This window comes from Magnusiomyces paraingens (genome assembly GCF_902498895.1).
Source record: "Magnusiomyces paraingens strain CBS 517.90 genome assembly, contig: contig4, whole genome shotgun sequence".
Taxonomy (NCBI): domain Eukaryota; kingdom Fungi; phylum Ascomycota; class Dipodascomycetes; order Dipodascales; family Dipodascaceae; genus Magnusiomyces; species Magnusiomyces paraingens.
The window spans coordinates 486,895-510,194 of NW_022474070.1; the positions used below are offsets into that span (position 1 = coordinate 486,895).

Sequence of the window (23,300 nt, forward strand, 5' to 3'; positions counted from 1 at the left end):
TGCGAAGGGAGAAAAAAATAAGATGGGTATATTGATGTTGGGTTTGTAAAAAGTTGGTAGGAAAAGCTGGTGGTTTATTTTTATTTTATTTTTTTTTTTTGTCCGAATTGGCAGCATAGATTTTTCGATGAAAATACCCGAAAGGAGGCGGAGTTTACGAAAGAAAGAAAAAAAATTAAAAAAAAATTAAAAATTAGTTACACTTTTAATTACATTACATTTTTGTTACATATTGCTGTAACAGCCGATTGAACTTTTGGAAAGGATTTCATTATATACACCCTTCCAAAAACAAAAACAAAAAAAAAAAGACATACCAACCAGCCTCACCACTGGCTAAAAAAATAAGCCATCATCAGCTAGTACTAACACCATAGGGCCACCTCACCATCAACCAAACCACCGCAAAATGTAGTAAAAGCATACCAACAGCACCACAATGCCGCCGTAGAAAAAGCGCTTGTCGGCTGTGGCTCTGCGCTCCACCATACGAATAGTATCTGTTGAAATGCCCAGCGTATTGGCAACACCGTAAATACGTCTGCGTGTAGCCTTGAGCATTTCGCGCTGCTCGCCCAGGTTTTCTAGCACAAGTTTGCCGCGCTCCAGAAACTCGTCGAGTTGGTCACCGACACGGCCCAAAGTGGCTTGTTCGCGCGACAAGCCCTCTGCACGCGAGTAGTCTGTATACTGGGGTTGCTGGATGGGTCCCGTGTAGGGGTTTTCGGAAAGCGAGCTTGGATCACTGCCATTTTCTTGGCTGAGAGACCGTGCATGGCCGTGGACGCGGCGCGTAATAAGCTCGGAACGCGAGGCCTCGTAGACGCTTTCTGCACGAACTTTTTTCAGGCGCTCGAGCTCGGCACGCATGTCGTGTAGATCGGATTTGAATTTTTCAAGGCGCGCATGGGCTTGTTCCTTTTTTGCTGGAACTATTTCCTGAGATGCAGAGGTAGCATACTCATCCAAAGTTCGTGAATGAGAAGCTAAAGAAGCAGAGATTTGACCTGAAAAAAATTTTTTTTTAATTAAAAGGAAGAAAAAAAAATTTTAGATATTTCTTTTTTTTTTCTTCCATTCAATTTATTTCCAATAGTTAATAAACTGGTGGCTTGATAATTGTAAATAAATCATCACATACCTAGTAAAGATAGAGGAGCGTCAGCTGGAGATTCTGCAAACGTTTGAAGCTCGCGGTGCAATGACTGCGACTGCTTGATCGCATGGTTATATAGCGAGTTCTAAAATTGATGGTTAATTTTCTTTTTTTTTTTGATTAAAAAAATAAAAATTCAATGATTTACTGACCATTAATTAGTGTTGATAACAATGATGTTGAATAAGGGCCCCTCCTGGTGATGTGGCATCAACATAGGAATGTCTGGGTGTGATTGCAAGATTGCAAAAGGCAGCACCAAAATTGCCGGTGGCGGAAGGGGTTTTTGGCAGGCACATGTCTGTATGACGTTAACAGGTATAATTTATAGATTAGGTAAGCATTTAGAAGCTTAAATGGATTTAAATTAAATGATTTCAACTTTAGTAATTATTGTAGAATCTTTGGCAATATTAATATTAAATTGGAACTTGAAAAATTAAAAATAAATATTTCATTGAATTTAAACAAAAAAAAAATATTTAAATCTTTCTAATTTTAGTTAAAATCATGATTGGGTTTTGTAAGCTTTTTTTTGGGCCAATATTGTGTTTAAATTTTGAAAAATTTAAATAAGTTGAGGTATATATTGAAATTGTTATAACGGTTTATTGTTCTAGAAATATTTCTATTTTTTTATTAATAAAAAAATAATATTTCAATAAAAATTTTAATAGAATATATAAATGAATTAAAAAATTTAAGTAATTTCCTAAACTAATTTACATGTTCATTAGCAGCGATTTAGAGTAAATAGCAGGAAAATGTTGTTATTTTAGAACAAAACAAGAGAAATACTTTTTTAAGCCTTAGCTTGTTATTCTCTATCTTTAAACTTATAACCGTTTTTTATTTAATTATAGTTATTTTAATAGTTCCTTCTGAAACAAAAATTAAATTGAAATCTCAATCAAGTTGGAAGTTGAATATTAGCTTACTTGTGATATATACTTACCACATTTATTTCAATTTCGGTATAAAAACAGTAATTAAAATTAGATTTAATTAAAATAAAATACTCATTTGTATAGCAACTATCATTTCATATATTAAATCATATCAGGATATAATTAAATTGCTTATTTTTTTTTAATGAGTCTCCGTTTTGAAAATGAAAATGGAATCGAACCAGATGATAATTGGTGTGAGCAGTTGACATTTTGGTTACAACCTTGTGTTACAACAGATTTTCATAAATTGCACCCAGATGGCTTAGTCAGTAATTTTTTTAACATATTTTTTAAGCATATTTTATACTATAAAATCTAGTGTATTTTTTTTCATTTCCCAGTCCAAAATTAAATATGTATATAGTCATTAGTCATTAATCAAAATTTCCCAGCTCTTTTATATTCTTTTTTTTTTACTCTAAATGAAAGCAGCAAGGGCACCGGCAACCATGGCAAAGCCAGAGAGAGCAAAGGTAGGAGCAGCACCTGCAGAAGAGGAGGTAGAGGCAGCCTTAGAAGCAGCTGCAGTAGAAGTAGAAGCGGCCGAAGCAATTGAGGAAGCGACAGAGCTAGCAGCAGCATTGGAGATCTCATCAGGAGTACCGGAAGGAGATGTCTCACTTTCAGTGGTATTGAAGCAGAAAGCAGAGTATCCGGAGTTGACAAAGTCTTCAGCATCGACAAACTGGACATCTGCACAAGCGTAGTGGGAAATGTTGGAGGAACCGTCAATGGCATTGTAGATAAGCTGGATTGTACCGACATCACCGGCCTTGACGGTAGAAGGAACGTTAGGGGTGGAGTAACAAGAGTGAGCGACCTCGAGTTCGTTGGTAATGTTAGAGGAGAACCAATCCTGGAAGTCATTCATGGAAGTAGGGTTAGACTTGAAAGAAATAGCGACTTTAATGTCCCATGCATCGTCTTGGGCCACCAGCAGAACCTTACCGCCAGTCAGGGGGAAAGTAGTGCGGTTACCGACCTGGGCTGAGGAGCCGCAGGGTGCGACATTTTCAGTGTTCTCAGACCAGTCTCTGTCAGGGGGCCAGAGGAAGGCGACAGGGCCCATGGTTTGAGAGTATTCTTCACCGTGATCCTGAGCGGATGTTGAAGAAGCAAAAAGGATGGAAGCAGCAGAGATGAGGGTAGCAGAGAACTTCATTTTGGGAATGTTTATAATTGAAGGGGAAAAAAAAAACAAGTATGAATTAATGAGGAATAGAAAGTAAAACGAAAGAAAGAAAAAATATTAGATTTATAGCGGACAAATGTCTGTTTTTATACTTTTTTTTTATTTCCTTAATGTCATCATTTTGAGATCAATCTGATAAACGGTTGTCTAAGACCAATGAGAGTGCTTGCAATGATCTTGTTTCCGCGATTGATAGTAAGTACTTTTGAGTATACCCCAGGCTTTCCTATTTGGGAAGTCTCCTGTTTTTTTTTCCATTTTTTTACGAGTTAAATCTTGGCTTTTGAATGAAATTTCTTCATTTTTTTTTGTTCTAAAGTCCTCATTAATGATCAGAAGACTTTCAATAAGAACTTACTTGTTAAGCTTCTCTTTTAGTATATAAGGCAGAAAAGTTGGTGTTTTTTCTCGGCTACCGTGCGGGGTGTGAAAAAGCTTTGATTTTTGTGGCAGGCTGTTATTTATTTTTTTTTAGTGAAAGGCGGCATTGTTACTTGATTGTAAAGATTTGTTTTTTTTATTATTATTATTTTAAAAAATTTTTTCATTTACTTTGAGACCATTATCCATACAAAAATACTTCCAAGTTGGCTATAGACGTTCGGAATTATGTAGTTGTCGTCACAAGATAATGTTGATTGATGATTATTATTATTCTTAATAGCCAGCCACCACACAAAATAAAAATGTGAATTTTTTTTTTTTGGGATATAATATAATATATGCCAAGCTCTAAGCAAAAAAAAAAAAAAATCGTATCCATCGTGTTATCTATTATCCAAAAAAAGAAGGTAAAGACATTTTTTTTTTGTTCTTCTTTATTGATTTAATTGAATATTTGAAAAAAAAAAAAAAAAGACTTGGATTCATATTTTTTTTTAAATGAATAATTTTTCACTTTCATCATTAACAGAAGTGTATGTAGATGCGTTGTGACTGATGACGACGTTGATAAAAAAAAATAAGAGATGAGGATTACGAATACACATTTAATTTCTTCTTCAATCATTGTTATTTCAAGCTATTCAAGGTTGAATTTAAGCTTAACTTTGAATAAAAAAAACAAAAAAAATAAGCGACGAGGACGACGGATTTCCACCTATTTAAGGAAATTGTTAAGGTGATGTGTAGTGCCGCATGGTAATAATGGGTGGTTCTGATCAAATTGATCACTTTGAATGCTTTCATTGGTCAGATCTTTTGCTCTTGGCTTCTTTTGTATTGATTTCCACAACATTCTCTCTTTCTCTTTCTCTCAAGCGCCGAGGCTTTTTTTTTTTTTCTTCTTTTTAATACGACAAAATAAAAAAAAAACTAATCACAAAAAATGACCCTTTTTGATGATGCTGGCTGTCTGTTTGGGAAGACAAAAAAAAAATTGAAATAGAAAGAAGTTTCAACGTTCCGCTCCGATCTCCTTTTATTTTATTTTTTTGCTCATTGTTTAACGCTCTATTTGTTATTTATTTACTGGTATTTTAAGTTATTAAGTTATATAGAAAAATATTTATATTTTAACATTTACAATTGTTTTCACTTGTAAGTTGTTTTTGTTTTCTTTCGGTTCTTTTGAGTATGCCCACAATCACCCACGGACCGAAGTATCGGGTTCTTAAAAGTGGGGTCCATTATGTAATTAATTACATAAATACATAAATTTGTTACAGTTTAATTACACTAATGTTACACATTTATTATTATTACATATTTGTTACCTGTTTGTTACACTTTCACAACCACCAAAACTATACCCACCTTTTATGCCTAAAAATAATGTGCTACACAACCATCCACAAAACCTTCCATCCTCCACATCCCTCCCATCTCCCCCCACTTATAATTATCACCACCTTTCAACAAACCTCAAACTCCTAACAACCAACCAACCAACTAACATAAAAAAAAATAAACCAGCCCATGATTGTACCCCGCGAAATAGCTGATCAAATCCAAAGCCAGGCTTCTTCTCCTGCCAGCCAGCTTGTTCTCATCAAACAGCTCCGTAATGCAATCGTTGGCCACGATGACGAGAAACTAGAACATGCCTCCACAAATGCAATCCCAGTTCTTTTATCCATCATATCCTCCCCTACAGCCCCGCTTCCAAATCGTGTTGAAGCTGCAACAACAATCGCCAGTTTTGCAATCGGTATTATCATAACCATTTAAAAAAAAAAAATAAAAATTTATCATTAATTACCCTTGATTTAACTCTAACTCCAAGTCTAATAAAGGCACCGAGGAAATCATCGAGGCTGTCATCAAACACCCAGTCCTCGATACTATGGTGGCAATCCTTTCCCCAGATTTGGCCCCAGAAATGCTCGCCTCCGCCCTCCGTACTCTTTCAGCCATCCTCGAAGTCCGTCCTTCCCCATCCGTTATTTCCCGCTCCCCTACCCTCGTCCCAGCCCTATCAGCAATTCTTTACTCCCCTAAAACTTCCATTAATGTCCTTAACCTCACCTGCGACCTCATCCCCCAACTCGGTTCAACAAAACTTTCAATCATGGCTCTCGCTCCACTTACCCTCCCACTCATCCAACGTATCGAAGCTCTCGCAAAGAAATCCCATCTCACCGTAGTCGCCTTTTTCCTTGAATCTGCCCTCTTTGCATTTTCCCATATCCTTACAGCAGACCAAGCCCTCTTCTTACTCAACGCAGACAAATCTCCAGAAACTTCACAACGTGCCCTCAAAATCCTCGGATACTTTACTCCAACACAGTTCATTGCTTCCCTACTGAGACTCACCCGTAACCCCTCTGCCGGTGTCAATGTCGCTGCCATTGCCGCCCTCACAAAACTCCAATACTACGCCACTGACCCGGCCCAAAAACGAAGTCTTTCCCAACCTTTGCTCCCTGCCCTTATACCTTATATTTTGGACCAAGGTAATGCAACCTTGTCGACAAATACCTCCTCCGATATCGGCCTGATACCTTCTTCTTCCCCTCCAAATACCCGAGTATTTCGCACTTTTGCCATCCTTTGCCGTGATGACAAGGCCATCTCTATTCTGGCCCTGGAGGCCGGCGTCATCAAGCGGCTGGCTGACATTATCAAAACTGCAGACACTGTCAACTGGACCAACTCAGAGCTCATTTCCGAATGTCTTTTAGGTCTAGCTGCAATGTCTCTTCATGACCATATCTTTCGCCAGCAAGTCATTCTCACTGGCGTCCTCATTCCAATGCTCCAATTTATGCTTGCCAAGCCTGAAAATCCCATCAGTGCGGCTGCGTTTGGTCTCCGCAAAATTAAAATTGCTTCGTGCCATTTAATTCGCGCCCTCGCCCGCAGCATCTCACTTCTCCGCACCTCTCTCACAACTATCGACATTGTCGACGGTATCTACGGCCTTCTCAAGGCGGACCCTCATGAGGTCGTGCGCGCTTACGAACGGCTCTACGGACCTGACTTTGAAGATAAAGAACAGGCTTTGAATGATGAGCTCGGAATCAAGTCTGCAGTCATGGCGGCCGTATGCAACCTTATCCCGGAATTTAGTGCTTTGCGTGAACCCATGGTGGAACGCGGGTTCCTCGAGCTCATTTTGGAAGGAGCTCATAACTCATACCCTCCATTACGACTCAACTCGCTGTGGGCTCTAAAACATGTCATTTACGCATTACCCCTTGAGCGCAAAGCAGAGGTCATGAATGGACTCTCGGCTGAGTATATCATGGACCTTTGTCGCGACAAGGAACCTCAAATTCAGGAACAGGCTTTGTGTTTTTTGCGTAACTTTATTTACTCCAAAAACCTGGATATGCTTGTTACGCTGTTCGACTCCATTGGTATCGAAAATTTCCTCAACATGATTGAGGACAAGATTGTGGAAAACACAGACCCTGAATATTTGGACCAAACTCCTGGGTCTGTCAATACTTCAGCCCAGGACGAGGAAGACGACAACGACAATGACGACAAAACAAATCAAGCAATCTACGAGGTGGCACTAGAAACCAATCCATTTGACCTGCCACCACCAAGCAATCCTGGGAGTCTACCGCCATTACCACGGCAGTCGCCTGAGTTGTTCCGATGGGGATCATCAACATCTCAGGCAGCTATGCTTGCAACGAAACTTGACCAGCGGTCGCTCATTCTGATTGCCGCCGAGTATGTTCTCGTCCATTTGGCAGCCATCTCAGATACATATAAAGACACAATTCTGGGGCACCCAAGGCTCATGAACCGTCTACTGCCGCTGTTGCGTCATCGGGCCGCCGAGGTCAAGGTGGCATGCTGCTGGATTCTCATCAATCTCACTTACTGCGAGGAATACGTGGCTGTTCCGATCCAAATCCCTCCCGGCGCATCTGCAGAAACCGTGGCAGCCGTGACGGCCCCGTCAACAGAGGAAAACTTAGCGGCTGCAGCACAGCGCGAGGCTGCTTTGCAACACGAGCGTAGTGTCCGCCAACGTGTCAAGCAGCTGGCTAAGCTTGGGTTTCAAGATCGAATCAAAACAACAATGAATGATGGCACGTTAGATGTAGCGCAGCGCGCAAAGTATGCCTTGTCATTGATGGAGAAGTATTCTGAATAGAAGTTTTTTTTTTTTTTTTTTTTTTTGAAAGAAAAGAAAATGTTTAGAATTGTGAAAATTGAACAAAAGAAAAAAATTTTTTAATATACAAAAAAAACGAAAAAACGAAAACAAAACAAAAGGCGAAAAAAAAAAAAAAAAAAAAAAAAAAAAAATAGAATCATCTTCTCTCATGTGTAGTTAGTTATTTTTTTCCATTCCATTTAACACCAAAAAAAAAACCACCGGAAAATGTACCAGAAAAAAAGAGCCACTTTTTTAATACGCAGCATAATGGCAACAAACCCCCAAATGATCCACATGAGCATTACCAACGTGTATTCTAGCATCACGTACCCGATCCGTGTTGTCATACTTGGTGTTGCAATTCTTGTACGTGGGCCTCCAGAAAACACTCGGAACGCTTTGCTTGCAGATCTCCCAGCCAAATCAAGTTCTTCTTCTTCCTCTTCATCTTCTTCATCTTCTTCTTCTTCATCTTCATCTTCTTCATCTTCATCTTCTTCATCATCTTCCTCATCCACGTAGTCTTCCTCTTCCTCCACTCCAAAGTTCCCATTTGTTTTACCGTTCATAATGCTGCTACTGCTACTGCTACTACTGTTGCTGCCATTCTTGCCACTGCTATTACTGCTCTTCCTACTACCACGTTTTTTCCCGGATTTCCCTCCCTCACTCCCACCACTGTCACCAACACCAATACTTGTACCAATTCCATTCGTACTTGCCTTGTTACTGCGCCGATTACGTCGCCTTAGTCGACTACGGCCAGGCTTTGAACTACCCTCCAAAAACCTGCGCGGGTACGGCGACCCCAGAATCCCGAGCCAACCAAACAGCCCGCCTCCGGGACCAAGGCTGCGCTCAAGATTGTCCATGCGTTCCGTCACCTTTTTAACTTCTATTGCAAGTGTCGTCGACAACCGATTCAGTGTTTGGTCAGAATGTGCAAGTAAGTTGTCGAGTCGTGTGGATGTGGCAGAGATACGTGTGCGCCGCGCTGTTGACATTTGAGACTCAAACTCAGAGAGTGCAGAACGCACGCGTGGTAATGTGTCTTTTGATGCAGTCGATGCTGTATCCATAATGTCCTCTACAAGTTGTCGAGCCTCACGCTCTTGGACCGCAGCAGGAATCATTAACGGTTGTCCGAGACTCATGGCATGTGCCGTTTCACTCGAAATGTTGGGCATTGTGGCTGCCGGCATCACTCCTGCTACTCCTGTTGTTGATGCCGCGGCTGCTGTAACTGCTGTAGCTGCTGGTTTGTGGCCTGCTGCTGTGGCTGCAGCTACAGCAGCAGCTCCTGGAGGACCCGGGAACTTACTTTTAGAAACAGAGGGCATGAGTGAAGGCGCAGGTGTAACTGTGGTTGTACTAGAAGCAGTGCTACTACTAGTTCCAATTGGGGTTGGTACCAGTTTGCGCATTGATAAAGATGAGGCTCCATTGATTGATGAAACACTCAAGTTGTTTACGCCTCCATTAGTAGTACTGCTACTAGTACTGCTGCTTCCAGGGGGTGTCACGTTAGACAAATCATCAGATGGGGTGCCCAGGGCAGAATCATCACCCTTCCCGTGAATGTTTCCATAGATTAACCCCATGGGTTTAGTGCTTTGACCCTTGTTAAAGTTCTCCATATAATGGGTGATTGAAATGTAACGTAACAAAAACACAAGCTCCAAAAAACTAAGTTCAGAAGAGTACATTTGCAAAATCTGCTCCTTGTGCTGCTCCATAATCTGGCGCTGCTCTTGTTTCGTCATCTTCTTTTTGCGCGCAATCTGAGAACTGCTTGGGGTCGGTGTTTTTGCCAGAGAAGTCATCATACCTGAATTATTAGGGCTGTTGCTTAGCGGGCGCAAAAGAACACTCCCAGAAGTGCTTGTACTTCCTTCATCACTACCATTCACAGGTTCGGAGATGTAAATCTCGGGGATTTTATTAGAATCAAGAGCATTGGAAGAGCTAGTGTCCTTTTTGTACAAGGAAGACTCAGGTGTAGAGCTTTCGATTTTTTTGTCATTAACCAGTAGCACAGGTGTTAAAGGCTGTGTCAGCGATGGCATGACTGAGCTGTCAGGGGCAGAAATTGTATTGTTTAATGCAGATTGTTCTTGAAGGCGTTGTCTCACGCTTTCAATGTGTATGTCTTTAGGAGTTTTGAGCTGTTCAGGGAAAATAGCATCCGAGTTTCCAGGAAACATGGAGTGGCGTCGTTTAATTTCTTCTGTTGCTAGTGTATTATTGCTAAGTTTGGACGGGTTTTTGGGGATATTTGCTGCTGCAGCAGCTGCCGTCATGTGTTGGCCGAGATTTGGTGATGAACTCTGTTGAGGAAGTTTCTTGGACAGTAATGGCGAGATGCCAGCAACTTCTGAGACTTCAGGAGTAACGTTTTTACCTCGAAGATGCGAAACGGAATCAGATATTATTATAGGTGTAGTTCCCCGAGAAGGTCTTGGTGGAGCGGTGGCTTCTGTAGGTATTGTTGTAGGTGTTGTTGTTACTGCTGCTGATGGATTTGCAAGAGCAGTTGCAGTACTAAGTGCAACTGAGGCTGCAGTAGTAGATGCTGTAATAAGAGCAACCTCTGTTCCAGCAGAGGCAGATGCAGGGACATTGGTGATACCAACGGGGATAATAGGAATAGTAGGTATTCTTTCTTGTTTATTGTGAACTTCAGATGCCTTGGAGCCATTAAGTCCAGTGCCTTCATTATTTTGTGGAGTGGTATTGGTGGTTGTGGTGGTGGTGGTATTACTGAGAGCAGGACTACTATTACTGGAAAAGTTTTGCCGTAGCTTATCCTGGATTTTAGAAAGCACGGGTTTGTGTAAGGGTAAATGGTGGTTGCTACTGCTACTGGTACTTGGATGGTAGCTGTAATGGTGATGATGATGAATAAGATGATGAGAAGCAGTAGCTGGAGCGACAGGAGGGGGTACTGCTAAAGAGTTTGTACGTGTTTCGAGATCGTCACCGAGCTTAGTTAAGGAAGACTCAAAGGCAAGATCTTCTGCTGCGGATGCCATTTGGCTAAGTTTGGGTTGATCACCAACATAATCTATTCTAGAAGTGCCATTTCCATATATGGAATTATCTGGCACATCAGGCTCGCTGCTGGGGAACACATGGCGGCCAAATCTGTCGCGCATGAGACTGTATTGGACAACACGCCAGTTCAAGTCAGAAAATAATTCGTAAACATCAATATTCCAAAAAAAGGTAGCCATGGAAAAGTCTGGGTTGGTTTTACGGCCTTGGGAGCCACTCTTGTGGTATAAGTGAGAAATAGAGCCATGGCTGCTGCCACCGGAACGGTTGCCTTCAGAGGGGATGGCTGAATCGAAAGGATAGCTGTCATTGTTGTAAGCATTTGCACCGGCTGTGAAGCGTGGTCTATATCTTCTATTACGGATGGTTTGCAGGGGGTTGTACTGTGTAAATATTGGCAGTCCTTTATCAGTGCGGGGGATGTCTACACCTTGACCCAGCCAAACAGTTGACCCTTGAAAGCTATAAATGAGGTCATATTTTAGTTCGAATATGGCTTTTGCCTTTTGGGCACGCAAAAGGGTTTCAGGAGAAACGTAAATGACAGGTTGATGAGAAACAGAATCCTCGAGGGAACTGAAATCTTGGGGTATTTGATTGGTATTAGTAAGAAAAATATTATTGTTGAAATTATTTGTAGATGCAGGGGTGGTAGTGGTAGTGGTGGTGGTGGTGATGCTAGGTCCAAAGCCACCACCAATAGCCCCAGGTTGGGGTTGTATTTGGAATTCTGAGCCTGGTTTAGATTGGGAAGTCCCGAGGGTTGGAAGAAAAATATGTTCGGTTGCTATGCGTTGGGCGATATTATCATTTGTAGGAAGATCTGATAAGGGATCAAAGTAACCTTGGGGAGGTGTAGTCACAATGACACGTTCAAAGTTTGACTGATAGTTATGTTGTGGGCCAAGAGCGCGTTCATTAATCTGCGGCTTGTGGAAAAGTTGCATATCGACTGCAGGTGGGCGTCCATGGAAAGCCGAGGTCCCGGCACTTGTTGTGTGTCGGACATCGGGGGGTTTATTTGTGAGATCCGACGCAAGTTTAAAGTTTAGAAGTAAATTGGCAAACCTTGCTGCCTGCTTTGATTTCATAAGTTGAGACTCATTAGATGGTAAAGAAGGACTCAAAGGTGGCGATGATGAAGAGGCCATTTGAAAAGAAGATGAAGAGGGGAGTGGCGGTGTTGAAGATGCAGAGGATGAAGATGTTGTTGTATTTAAGGTTGTTTCTCCTGTTTTTGTGCTTCGTGGTGGTGACGAGGTGGAAAGCAACTGGGTACCAACTGCCATGGGGGTAGTACCGAGTGAAGAAGATGAAGAAGGTGATGACAATGAAGGGGGTATTTCGGCGTCTGTTGTTGTTGTTGTTGTTGTTGTTGTTGGTGATGATGCTGAATGGATATTAATTTGACGCAATGGAGATGGGTTCATAGGAGGTTTCCCGTTGGTGGATATTGAAGAGACTGGTCTTGACGCGAGTTTTGATGATGGATGTCGAGAGTGCAAATCATCTTTACCAGACGTTTTGTTTGCAAGTTCTGGGGATAGCAGCAAGGACCCATTTTTAAAGTCTGTTTCGGAGGTTTTTGTAGTAGTGGTAGTTGTTGTTGGAGATGATGATGATGATGATGATGATAAAGTAGTGGCTGCTGCTGCTGTTGTTGCTCTTGAAGTAGCTGCTCTTTCAGCAGCAAGACTTTGAGAGTCATTTGCTGAAGAGTTTGAGTTGATTTTCTTTGAGCGGGAGTAATGGGGCCGAAACGTTGCTGGGATATGCATTCTAGAGGCGTCTTAGGTCGGCACCACAGGAAAGAACGCATATATGGCAGAGATGCGTTTGTATTTTTATGTTTAAGGGATGATAGTGATGGTGATGATGTATTAATGTGAAGAAACGACACAGAATGGTGTCTTTAATGAGGGGGAGGGGGGGGGTGAAAGAAAAGTAAAAATAAATAAATAAAAATAAATAAATAAAAAAATAAATAAAAAAGGAGAGAAATTCCGTAGTAGCTGTTTATATATATATATATATATAATATGATGTTACTGCGGAGGGTGTTTTTATAAATTGAAATAATTTGGTGGTTTGAATAGATAATGAAAAGTTCAAGTCTAAATGGTGATGTATATGAAAGTATAGTTTGTAGTAGTGGTGGTGGTGGTGGAAAAGAAAAAAAAAAAAAAAAAAAAAGTGAAGATTATAATGATAATGAAAATGGTGGTGATAAATTGATTGATTGATATATTTTTTTATTTTTAATTTTTAATTTTAAAATAAAAAGGGGAGACCTTTTTTTTTATTATTTTTTTTCTTTCCAACTGGCTACTTCAAAATAAAAATTTTATAATTTTAAAATTTTAAAATAATAAAATATAATAAAATAATAAAATAATAAAAAAAAAATAGAATGAAATCATTTTTTATAATTTCCAAAGTATTTTTGATAAAAAAAAAAATAAATAAATAAATAAAAGTGCCCGCGGAGCTATTAGAAAGCGTAACGTGTTGCTGCTGCCTATATTTTATTTTACTATATAATAATAATAAAGGCACGTTCTATCACAGCCACCTTTTTTTATTATACAAAATGAAAAGACTTTTTTTTTTTTTTTTTCATTCAATTCAATCATAATTTTTTATTTTATTTCATTAAAAATTAATAATAATAATAATAATAATAATAATCAAAAATAAGTAAATTTTCATCAATTTAAAATAATATATATATATATATATATATATTCACTTCTCCTTCCTTTTTCCGGGCTTTAATCGTCCATTTTATATATATGAAAAAAAAAAAAACTGACCACTTTGTAATTTTTAAAAGTCAAAGTCACAAATAACTTGCCATTTGAAAAATAAAATAAATAAATAACAAATAATAAGATTTGATTTATATGAAATTATTATTATCATTATAAATATAAATATAAATATTATTCTTCATTTTTCATCTTTTGAAAAAAAAAAAAAAAAAAAAAAAAAAAAAAAAAAAAAAAAAAAGAAAAGGCCCAGATATTTTTTTTCAAACAATACTCAAAAAAAAAAAAAATGTTGTTGTTGTTGTTGCCGATTGTCATGCCGTTTGTAAAATCACGTGGTCTTTACCATCCCTTCTTCTAACTACCACAACCACCACCAAACAACCAAACAACCAGCCAGCCAGCCAGCCAGCCAGCCAGCCATAATAAAAAAAAACACACCCTCCCTCCCAAAAAAAATCATTTTGAAAAAATCTCAATCCAAACCAACCTTTTAAAACCATCCTAAATCATGTCCTACTACTTCGCAATGATGGGGACTAATGATTCCCCAATATATGAACTGGAATTCGGGACCTTTCGTCAAGGAGGTGACGGAATTGCAAGGGTAAGTCTTCTTTTTTTTTTTTTTTTTTTTTTTTTTTTTCTTCTTCTTCTTTTTAAAAAAAAAAAAAAAACATTCAATATATACCCCAGCTCTTAAACACCCCCAATGATGGTCCTTTATACTATACCACACAAACCATATCATTAATAATAACCTCTCTCTTCTCATATTACATACTCACTTACTTACTACCCAACCCAATTCGCTCATAGTTCCCCCCAGAAATGCGCGAACTTAACCCCTTCGTCGTCCATTCAGCTCTAGATGTTGTCGAAGATGTCCAATGGGCTTCAAACCAACTCTACCTTAAAGTCGTTGATAACCACTATGGCTACATGATTTCTGCAATGTGCACAGCTGGTAATATCCGATTCATGCTTCTCCATAAGTCAGGTTCAGCTGGCTCCGCTAGTGGACCTACTGGCTCAAGCGTAGTTGGTTCATCTGGTTCAAGCTCTGGCTCAGGAAGTCTGATAGGATCTTCTTCATCCTCCTCTTCAGCTTCCCATAACGAAGAACCTATCCGTCAATTTTTTTTCGACGCATACGAACTTTATGTCAAAACTTTACTCTCCCCATTTTACTCTTTAAACCAACCAATCTCTAGCCCGATATTTGATCAGAAAATAAGAGCATTAGCAAAAAAATACCTATGAATGAAAGAAAAAAAAAAAAAAAAATTTTTACTCTCTTCTCTTCTTTTTTTGTTTTTTTTTTGTTTTTTTTGTTTTTTTTTGTTTTTTTTTGTTATTGTTGCAAAAAAAAAAATTATAAATCTATGGGGACGGCTCAACGTGTTCCAGTCGCGTTATGGTTCGTAGGATACTTCGTACATGCGGTTCGTTTGCTTGGATTGATACCAATGGATCATCTAAGCCTTCATTAATCATATCGTCATTACTTATTGTTGTTGTTTCTTCTGCTTGCTCAAGAATCTTCTTGGTCTGAATAGACTTGATAATCACTGATGCTAATGAGCTGTCTTGTGCATGGGCTGCTAACCCCATCGTCTCAGGAGATATCTCATTCTTATCAAACCCCTCCTCATCGCTCTCATTATCGCTCTCAATGCTACTACCATTGCTTCCACTACTACCTAAATTTCTTTCCTCACCATCATCATCCAAAAGCTCACCATTATTATCTCTCTCTTTCCCAGTACCTTGCAACAACTTTTCTTGTAGCCTCTGCTGCTGCTGCTGCTGCAGCTTTGAATATCGCACCGCTTCATCCTCTCGTTGTAGCTGTAGCGAAATATCCTTAATGGCTCCCAGAGAAAACGCACTCGAAGCCGTGGCAACAGTCTGTACCTTTTGTGCAAAATCACCAAAAATATCCACACTCTTATTCATCTCTTGTATACTACCATTCACAACAGAAATTGTCTTTTCCGCTGCTACCTCAGATGACCCCACTCCGGAATCAAGAACTGGATAATCAGTAATCACTCGCTCCAACTCCTCAGGTGCAAACCGTTTAAGTGCCTGTGTCAGGCCCTCTTTGGACGAGGAATCCGGATTACTCGCTTGCTCAGTCATCACCATAAACTTTTTAAACCCCTCAGCTGCGGATTTAACCCGCTCAATCTGGGCAAGCCATCGCTCTCTTTCTTGACGCAGCTCTTGGATTTTCTTCCGGTAAATGGCAAGGTTTTCACGATTAGCAATATTGAGAACATTAGGCTTGAACTTCTTCGGTGCTTTTGTAGTCAATGTGTCTTCATTCTCATCTTCAGTCGGCCGACTCCACCAGCTGGTTGAGATCTTGCCATCGCTTAAATCCTGAACCACTTCTTCTTGAATTACTCGAGCTATCCGTAATGCTGTGCGCTCTTCTGTACTCAACTCAGGACTATTTTTCAGCTTATTATACTGCTCAGATTGCATCTCTAGTATTCGTCGCGATGACCAAACCAGTAGCTGCTTCATCCTATGTGGATCAGGCGCCTCGTGGTCCAAGTGCTTATAAAAATTCTCCGGCTCAACCTCCGAATGGGGAACCGCTGTAAACCCATTGCCAATCGAACTGGCTCGCTTGCCCCGATTCCCTAGACTGCTCCTTCGCGAATTCGATATCCGCCTCCGCATCTCTTGATTCCTGCGTATAATCGGCGTATCTGAAATAGGCAGCGTTATTTGTGTAGTGTGACCAGGTACATCCTCTTCCACGTTTTCTTCTGTTGTAGTTGTAGTTGTTGTTGTTATTGGTCTTGTCGGTGTAGTGTTGATGTCTTCTTGTAAATTAGGACTGCTATGAGAGCTAGCCACTTCATCCACCATTTTCACGTCTTCTTCATGTATTGATGGTTCCGGCGTTGGTTCGTTAAAAGGCTCCTCTTCTATATGTTTCTTTATCCGCTTTTTCGAGGTTTTTGGAAACACAAATTTCGTACTTGATATCAAATCTAATTCATCATCTTCTTCAGAACTAGAATCAGGAAGAAGAATTAACTCATCTTGGTCCAAAAGGCCTTCTTGCCGGGTATCTTCTCTTCTCTTGTTATCTATGCTGTTTTGGTTAGACTTGGATTTCGTCTGACGTTGGGTTTTCTCTGGCTTTCTAACTGGCACCCTTTGGTTCCCACGTCCCTTTAATGTTGTTCCATTTGGAACAGACTCAGAATCCTCACGGGCCAGTTGTGAAATGCTTGTTGGCTCTTTGTCATCCTGTTTAGTTTTCGTTTTAGCTGAACGTGTCCTTCTGGCTGGAGCTGTTGGTAAAAGTTCATCCGAAGAGCTCATCTCAACCCCCTCTATATTTTTCCTTAATTTTTTGGCTCCCCGAGTCAACTTAGGCTTCTCCATTAATGACATTTGTCTTTTTCTTCCTCGAGGTGGTGAAGGAAGCTCTTCCTCACTAACTTCCTCGCTTTCGTTTCGAAGTAGTGGCTCTTCACTGATATCTTTCTTCCTTCTGTTTCTAGATGCTTTTGATGGTAATTCTTCAATGCTATTTGCTTTCTTTCTGCTCTTTAAAGTGGTTGGATGTGTATCTTCAATACTTGCTTTCTTTTTTTGCCGAGACCGAGAAAGAGCATCATTTATATTAGAAACGGCATTCATTTTTACTCGTGTAAGTTTAGGAAGAAGCTTTTCTGTTGATATTTCTTCTTCATTAACGTTTTCTTCTTCTGTTCTTTGATCTTCATCTTCATCTTCATCCTCCAGAATTGGTTCAGCAATACTTTTAAGTTTACGACCCTGACCTCTGCTTAAAGGCTCTTGAGAAGAAATCACTGATCCAGATTTTCGCACAAAAACAAATCCATCATCATCCTCAATTTGGCTCAAAGGTATCGCTCCAATGGGTTCATCATTGTCCGTCATACTATCAAGCGCAAAAGAAGCGGTTTTCCCCTTCTTAGATGGTATCCTTAGTGACCTAAAAGGTTGTAATTCATCAACTGGAAATGTCGTTTTCGAGCTTGTCCGTTTGGTCCTATTGATTCGGGTGAGAACCTTGTGTACCGGAGCTTGGTCTAAAAGAATCACCTCTGGATTTGAACTACTCGAAATACGCGTCACCTTTGAACCATTGGATTGCTTTGTATTGGCTTGAGTTTTGGTTGGTTTTTTTGATGAAGAAGAAGCTGTACTAGAACCCTTTTTTGTAGCTTTTCGTTTAGGGCCCATAGTGCCTCTCTCAAAGTGTTTGAGGTCGTGTAGAAAAAAAATTAAAAAAATAAGACTTAAATATGTATATCTAATTGTCTCGTAGATTTTTTTTTCCTAATATGTCAACTTAAAATCAAATTTGGATTAGAGCTGGTTATCATTTAATTCTAGTGTCTCGGAATTTTGGTTTTCTTAGACTTCTAACAAATCGAATCGCCATAAATTGCAAGTGATTCAGCCACTGGTAATTTGTAATTTTGTTAAAAAAAAATATTCGAGTCTATAAATCTATAAATCTCTATTCATGGTGGAAAAAAAGTCGCGTGTTAGATAAATATACGCGTCAAGGCTGTTAACAGGCGCGTTTACTCACCCCCTTGCTATATTTTAATTTCCAAGAAAAAAAAACAAAATCAAGATGCTTCGCATAAAATCAAACAGGTCTTAAAGAAAATTAATTATCCCCTTATGAAAATCAATATGCTCTTTAATTTAATAAATTTTCAATGGCGTGAGTAAATTATTTCGACAGTTTTGATTTTGTTTCCTCGTTTCTTATTTTAAAATGTTCGTGATAATTAAATGGTGGTGAAGATTTAATTTTGTTTGTTATTTCAAATTAAATTTTAAATTATGTAATACATGACTAATGTTTTATTGACTGAAACATTCTTGGCCGATGTGTACCTTATTTTCCTCCACTTTTCTAAGAAGACTATTGATTGTTAAATGACGGAAATATTATTCTTTTGTTTTGTCTTGTTTTTTAATCTAAAAATCAAATTATAATTTAAATCATATATTTCTCTCTTTTTTTTCAGTACATGTTGTGGTCTAAATATAAATGGGGATTCTGTTGCTGCTGATTAGGAGATCCAGCGCTTTCATTTCCATTCCTGTTTTCACCCATAGCAAAATTATTATTCGTGGACAAAAATGCCTGAGGCTGCCCTTGAACTTGCGTTGGAACTTGCGTTGGAACTTGCGTTGGAACTTGCATCTGCATTTGTGCTTGTGCCTGTAATTGTGCTTGTGCTTGAGCTTGGGCCTGTAATTGGGCTTGTGCCTGAGCTTGAGCTTGCAATTGGGCTTGCGCTTGAGCTTGAGCCTGAGCTTGTAATTGGGCTTGTGCTTGTGCTTGTGCTTGTGCTTGTAATTGAGCTTGTGCTTGTGCTTGTGCTTGTGCTTGTAATTGAGCTTGGGCTTGCAATTGGGCTTGCGCTTGAGCTTGAGCCTGAGCCTGTGCTTGTGCTTGTGCTTGTGCTTGTGCTTGTGCTTGTGCTTGTGCTTGTGCTTGTGCTTGTGCTTGTGCTTGTGCTTGTGCTTGTGCTTGCGCCTGAGCCTGTGCTTGTGCTTGTGCTTGTGCTTGAGCTTGAGTCTGAGTAGATCTGCGAGTAATTACTGCCTCCATGGTTTTACGTCTTGAGTGAAAAAATTGAATGTGTTGTTGTAGCTTTGCAAACCCTGTTCCTAAATCCTCGTTTGTATTTTCTTTCAAAATTCCCTTTTTAGTTGGATCTCCAGTCGCTTGTGGTAATCCACTAGCCTGTCCAGTCTTTTGTTGTTGACCATTTTTAGAAGGATCAGCTGCTGCAGATGCTGCCGCTGCTGCTGCTGCTGCTGTTGCTGTAGTAGCTGCATTTGTTTTTCCATTAGCAATTCCACGAAAACTAGGGCCTGAAATTGAACGATTACCCTTGCTTCCCTTGCGAGACATAGATGCAATAAAGGCTGTCCTTTTTTGCTCAGCCTGATCTAAAAGTATTTGTTCCTCCTTGCGTTCTTTAATTGCTTTCCGAATCTCAGAAATCCTTGTTGGGGTATATTCAACTATAAGATGATAAAGATTTTCGTCGTATTTTTGGTGATAAAACTTGTTGATCATTAAAAACGGCATTGTAGTAAACGATCCAATTACATCAATAGCAACACTGAGAAGACCAGACTGATTGAAATCATCTAACTGATCTAAAAGAGAAAACAATACTTTAGAAGCGCCAATTTGTTTGATGAACGAAATTAATAAGTCCGTTTGAAGTGCTGGAGGTGGCGAATCTGAAGAAGACCATTGAACCAATGCCTTTATTTGATCAGCAAAAGAGGATACCAAACTAGTGTTTTGGGAGACAATCAACTCCGAAGATGACAAACCAGTATAGAAATTCTCAAGAAGAGACAATACTTTAGGTTCAACAATATATAAAGATGCATTGGGATTGTTTTCAGAGGCCATTTGGCTAGCTGCCAAATTGATTCCATTAAGCAAAATAATAAGCTCTCGTCCAGTAACAGCCAGTACGGCCTGTTGAAGCCTGTGGGCATCTCCCGAACATTCCGCAAAAATCAAACTTTGAATCACTTGAAGTAGAATTGGAATGTTATGTTGTTTCCAAATATTGTTGCATATCCATCTAATAGCTGGAACAAGTGTAGGAATTAAAAAGGAGTGTAAAAAATATTCTAAGCCACCTTTCAAAGTATCTAAATCAATAATCTTTGCAGCACAAGCTTCAATTGCCTGCTGAAATATCAAAGGAACTATAGAATATAGTTCTTTGGCAGAAGATCTTTGCATTAGTTCATCAGAAATACCTTCTGCACCAAATAGCGCCGATATCCAATCACCCACGAGTTCACTTCTGCTTTCATCTAATAAAATAGAGACATTTGACTGCTGGATCTGTGCTGTAACAAATGACACTGGTGGGTTAGAGATACTATTTGATTTGGGGTTATTTTTTTCAGGAAGAACAAGTTCAGGTGGCTTGATTCCCAAATCATGGAGATCCAACTTATATCTATCGAAGACAAACAAAACAAACAAAATAATAGACCCGAAGTCTGTATATAAATCTTGAAGATTACTTTCATCCTCGTCCTGGCTCCAATCGTCTAAAAGTTTCACTAAAGGCAAAAGAAAGTTACTCATTGAAACATGTAAAAAGAGTATATCGATAAAAACAGGACGAGAAACAAAAGCCTGTGTTAATCTGCCAATGCTGTTTGTATTCATCGATCCAATCCATGACCCCATAAGTTTAAATATTTGAAGCGCGACTCTCTCCTGATATACGCCTTCCAGATCTTCAAGCAGAAACACCAGTTTTGTGATGCTGCTTTCTTCAAATGAGACATACTCCACTTTTTCCTGGTTAGCAAGCATAACCATATTAAAAAGTAAAAATGAATGGTTAGAAGAGTCAATTATAAGACCTTGATTATTCAACGCATCTTCGTTAACCTTATTAATTGGAATTTCATTCGCCTGTTTTGCATCCATGTTAAATATTTTTGTCAAAATAGAATGTCTGACTATTCCAAGGCTTATCAGCGATCGAAGTAACACAAATCTTATATCTCCGACAGGAACTGAGTATGAAGAACTAAACATCTCGTCAAAATTATCGCCTGAATTAGTGTGCGATTGAACTATGGCCAAAGTATCTTTATTTAAGGACAGAAATGCTTGTGAAATAGCCAGCTCCACTTGATCCGGAGTCAAGTTGGTTTGCGAGCTTAATATGAGAGATTTAATGGCAAGAGGAAGTCGTTTGGTGAGAAAAGCTTTGGCACTAGCAATGACATGAGACTGATCTTTTCTTATTATTGTTACTGCAAGTAAATCAAAAGACGTCACTATAAGGTCGCTTACAACAGTAGGTGTTGACTCAGTGAGTAAAAAGTATTCGAGTTCGGTATTTAATTGAACAGATGATGTACGACGATATCTAAAAATAGTGTCAATCCATATCAATCTGAAAATGCGAGTAGGTTTTGTGAAAGAATCGGCTGCAGATGATGAGTTTAAACCTTTGCCAAATACTGCAGTATACTCTTTTTGTAACTCATTTCCAATATCTGGTTCTTTGGAGGATATGGTTGCTGTAAATTTAATGAAAGAGCTTTCAAATGCATCATATGCCTTTCTAAAAACATCTTTGTTAGAGCCAATAACAACAGCCGCATGTCCACTGCGTGCAAATGCCAGAAGAAATGACGAATATGCTCGCAGCTTTTGTCTAGATATGGGGTAAACTTGAGAAGAACAGTCATCCAGGATAGCAATCATGACAATTATTAAACTTTTAGAAATGTCAGTTGTCTTCTTGGTATTTGGTGCTTGAGGCTTTCGTAATGGTTGCGATGGTGGAGATAAGCTATTTGTTGATGTTTTGGAACTTGGGGTTTGAACTGGCCATAAATAAAGATTTTTCGAAAGAGTCACAAATATGAGAGGCTCGTAGAACTGTATGAGATCAGTGCTGACATTCGAAGATTGAGGGCGAGCTTGGATAAAACGAAGATGATATAACAGATTAGGTAAAGATAAAGGGGATTTAAAATCAAACGCCAAAGCTGAAATATATTGAAGAAATAACGTGTCAACAGTGCGTGTTTCTGACTGTGAATGAAATAGCGCCTCTAATGAATTATATTAGTAGAAATTCGTGATCGTATTAGTATAATTAATGGCATACCTAAAGTTGATTTGGGGTCAATTTTAACTCGTTCTTGTAGCTGATTATACAGCTTTAGAAACTAAAGTTTATCATTATGTTAGCTGTGGAAAAAAACAATTTATTGTACTTATTTTACCTTTTGAGGGCTAAGCCTTAGTTGAAGAGATGCAGAAATAATATTTTCAAGTTGTGTGACGGAAGACTGCTCTGTTTTTGAGTTGGTGAAACTTTTCCGGCTAGAAAAAGATCTGTGTAGTTGGTTTCCCTGCGACTGCCCTGAAGTAAATGAAGGTGCAGAAGACGATGAGGATGACGATGTGGGTCGTAATGGTAAATTTTGTTGTGTCATTATCGAAGAAGATTGACCATTGTGTTGATTTAAGGAATTTTTCTCGTCTAGTTGTACTTGGGTTGAGTTTATATGTCTATTTTGAAGGCTATCGTTGTTTATAGGGCCAATGTTTGACTGGCGGTCCATTGAGCTCAATAGGTTGTATTATTTTTAATAAAAAAAACTATTTCACCGAAATATATATATAATATATTTTGTCGATAGATTAGTTATATGTTACTTGCAAGAAATCAAAAAACGAAAAGAGTTGAACAAGTAAGTTGGTAAAGGCTATTGCCGTGTTGTTGTTGTTGTTTTTTTTTCAAGACTATTACAGAAGTTTTTTTCTAAAAAATATGATGGTGGCGTTGAAAAACTTTTCTTATGGATGCTATTTTCATAATGCATATAAACCTTTGTTATTTTTGACTTTGGCTGCTTCTGCCATAACTCGATGTTGCACACAAACTTAAACTTTGGAAGAGACTTTCATATAATGTTCGGGAGGCTGATATTACATTATCCGTGTAACTGTAACAAAACAAACAACTATTCCCCTTGTTTTCTCAATCTATTTTTTAATACGATTTCTTCTTTAACTACTGTA

The 23,300-nt window shown here is 39.0% G+C and overlaps 7 protein-coding genes across 7 annotated transcripts; 2 read left to right on the forward strand and 5 right to left on the reverse strand.

The window, feature by feature from the left end:
• Nucleotides 1-390: 390 nt before the first annotated feature.
• On the reverse strand, nt 391-1,311 carry SAPINGB_P004946 (uncharacterized protein; the record flags this gene model as incomplete). Its single annotated transcript, XM_031999661.1, has 3 exons — nt 391-1,007; nt 1,142-1,241; nt 1,309-1,311. 3 exons carry the CDS (start codon nt 1,309-1,311, stop codon nt 391-393), a joined length of 720 nt encoding a protein of 239 aa, XP_031855552.1.
• A 1,213-nt stretch (nt 1,312-2,524) lies between these two features.
• SAPINGB_P004947 (uncharacterized protein) lies at nt 2,525-3,268 on the reverse strand (the record flags this gene model as incomplete). The annotated part of the gene is made up of 1 exon (XM_031999662.1): nt 2,525-3,268. One exon carries the CDS (start codon nt 3,266-3,268, stop codon nt 2,525-2,527), a length of 744 nt encoding a protein of 247 aa, XP_031855553.1.
• A 1,947-nt stretch (nt 3,269-5,215) lies between these two features.
• On the forward strand, nt 5,216-7,853 carry SAPINGB_P004948 (uncharacterized protein; the record flags this gene model as incomplete). The annotated part of the gene is made up of 2 exons (XM_031999663.1): nt 5,216-5,447; nt 5,533-7,853. 2 exons carry the CDS (start codon nt 5,216-5,218, stop codon nt 7,851-7,853), a joined length of 2,553 nt encoding a protein of 850 aa, XP_031855554.1.
• Nucleotides 7,854-8,056: 203 nt separating this feature from the next.
• Nucleotides 8,057-12,691, reverse strand: SAPINGB_P004949 (uncharacterized protein; the record flags this gene model as incomplete). The annotated part of the gene is made up of 1 exon (XM_031999664.1): nt 8,057-12,691. The coding sequence occupies one exon, from the start codon at nt 12,689-12,691 to the stop codon at nt 8,057-8,059; it is 4,635 nt and encodes a 1,544-aa protein (XP_031855555.1).
• Nucleotides 12,692-14,192: 1,501 nt separating this feature from the next.
• SAPINGB_P004950 (uncharacterized protein) lies at nt 14,193-14,944 on the forward strand (the record flags this gene model as incomplete). The annotated part of the gene is made up of 2 exons (XM_031999665.1): nt 14,193-14,288; nt 14,501-14,944. The coding sequence occupies 2 exons, from the start codon at nt 14,193-14,195 to the stop codon at nt 14,942-14,944; spliced, it is 540 nt and encodes a 179-aa protein (XP_031855556.1).
• Nucleotides 14,945-15,064: 120 nt separating this feature from the next.
• Nucleotides 15,065-17,920, reverse strand: SAPINGB_P004951 (uncharacterized protein; the record flags this gene model as incomplete). The annotated part of the gene is made up of 1 exon (XM_031999666.1): nt 15,065-17,920. One exon carries the CDS (start codon nt 17,918-17,920, stop codon nt 15,065-15,067), a length of 2,856 nt encoding a protein of 951 aa, XP_031855557.1.
• Nucleotides 17,921-18,719: 799 nt separating this feature from the next.
• SAPINGB_P004952 (uncharacterized protein) lies at nt 18,720-22,840 on the reverse strand (the record flags this gene model as incomplete). The annotated part of the gene is made up of 3 exons (XM_031999667.1): nt 18,720-22,324; nt 22,381-22,441; nt 22,499-22,840. The coding sequence occupies 3 exons, from the start codon at nt 22,838-22,840 to the stop codon at nt 18,720-18,722; spliced, it is 4,008 nt and encodes a 1,335-aa protein (XP_031855558.1).
• Between the last annotated feature and the right edge of the window lie 460 nt (nt 22,841-23,300).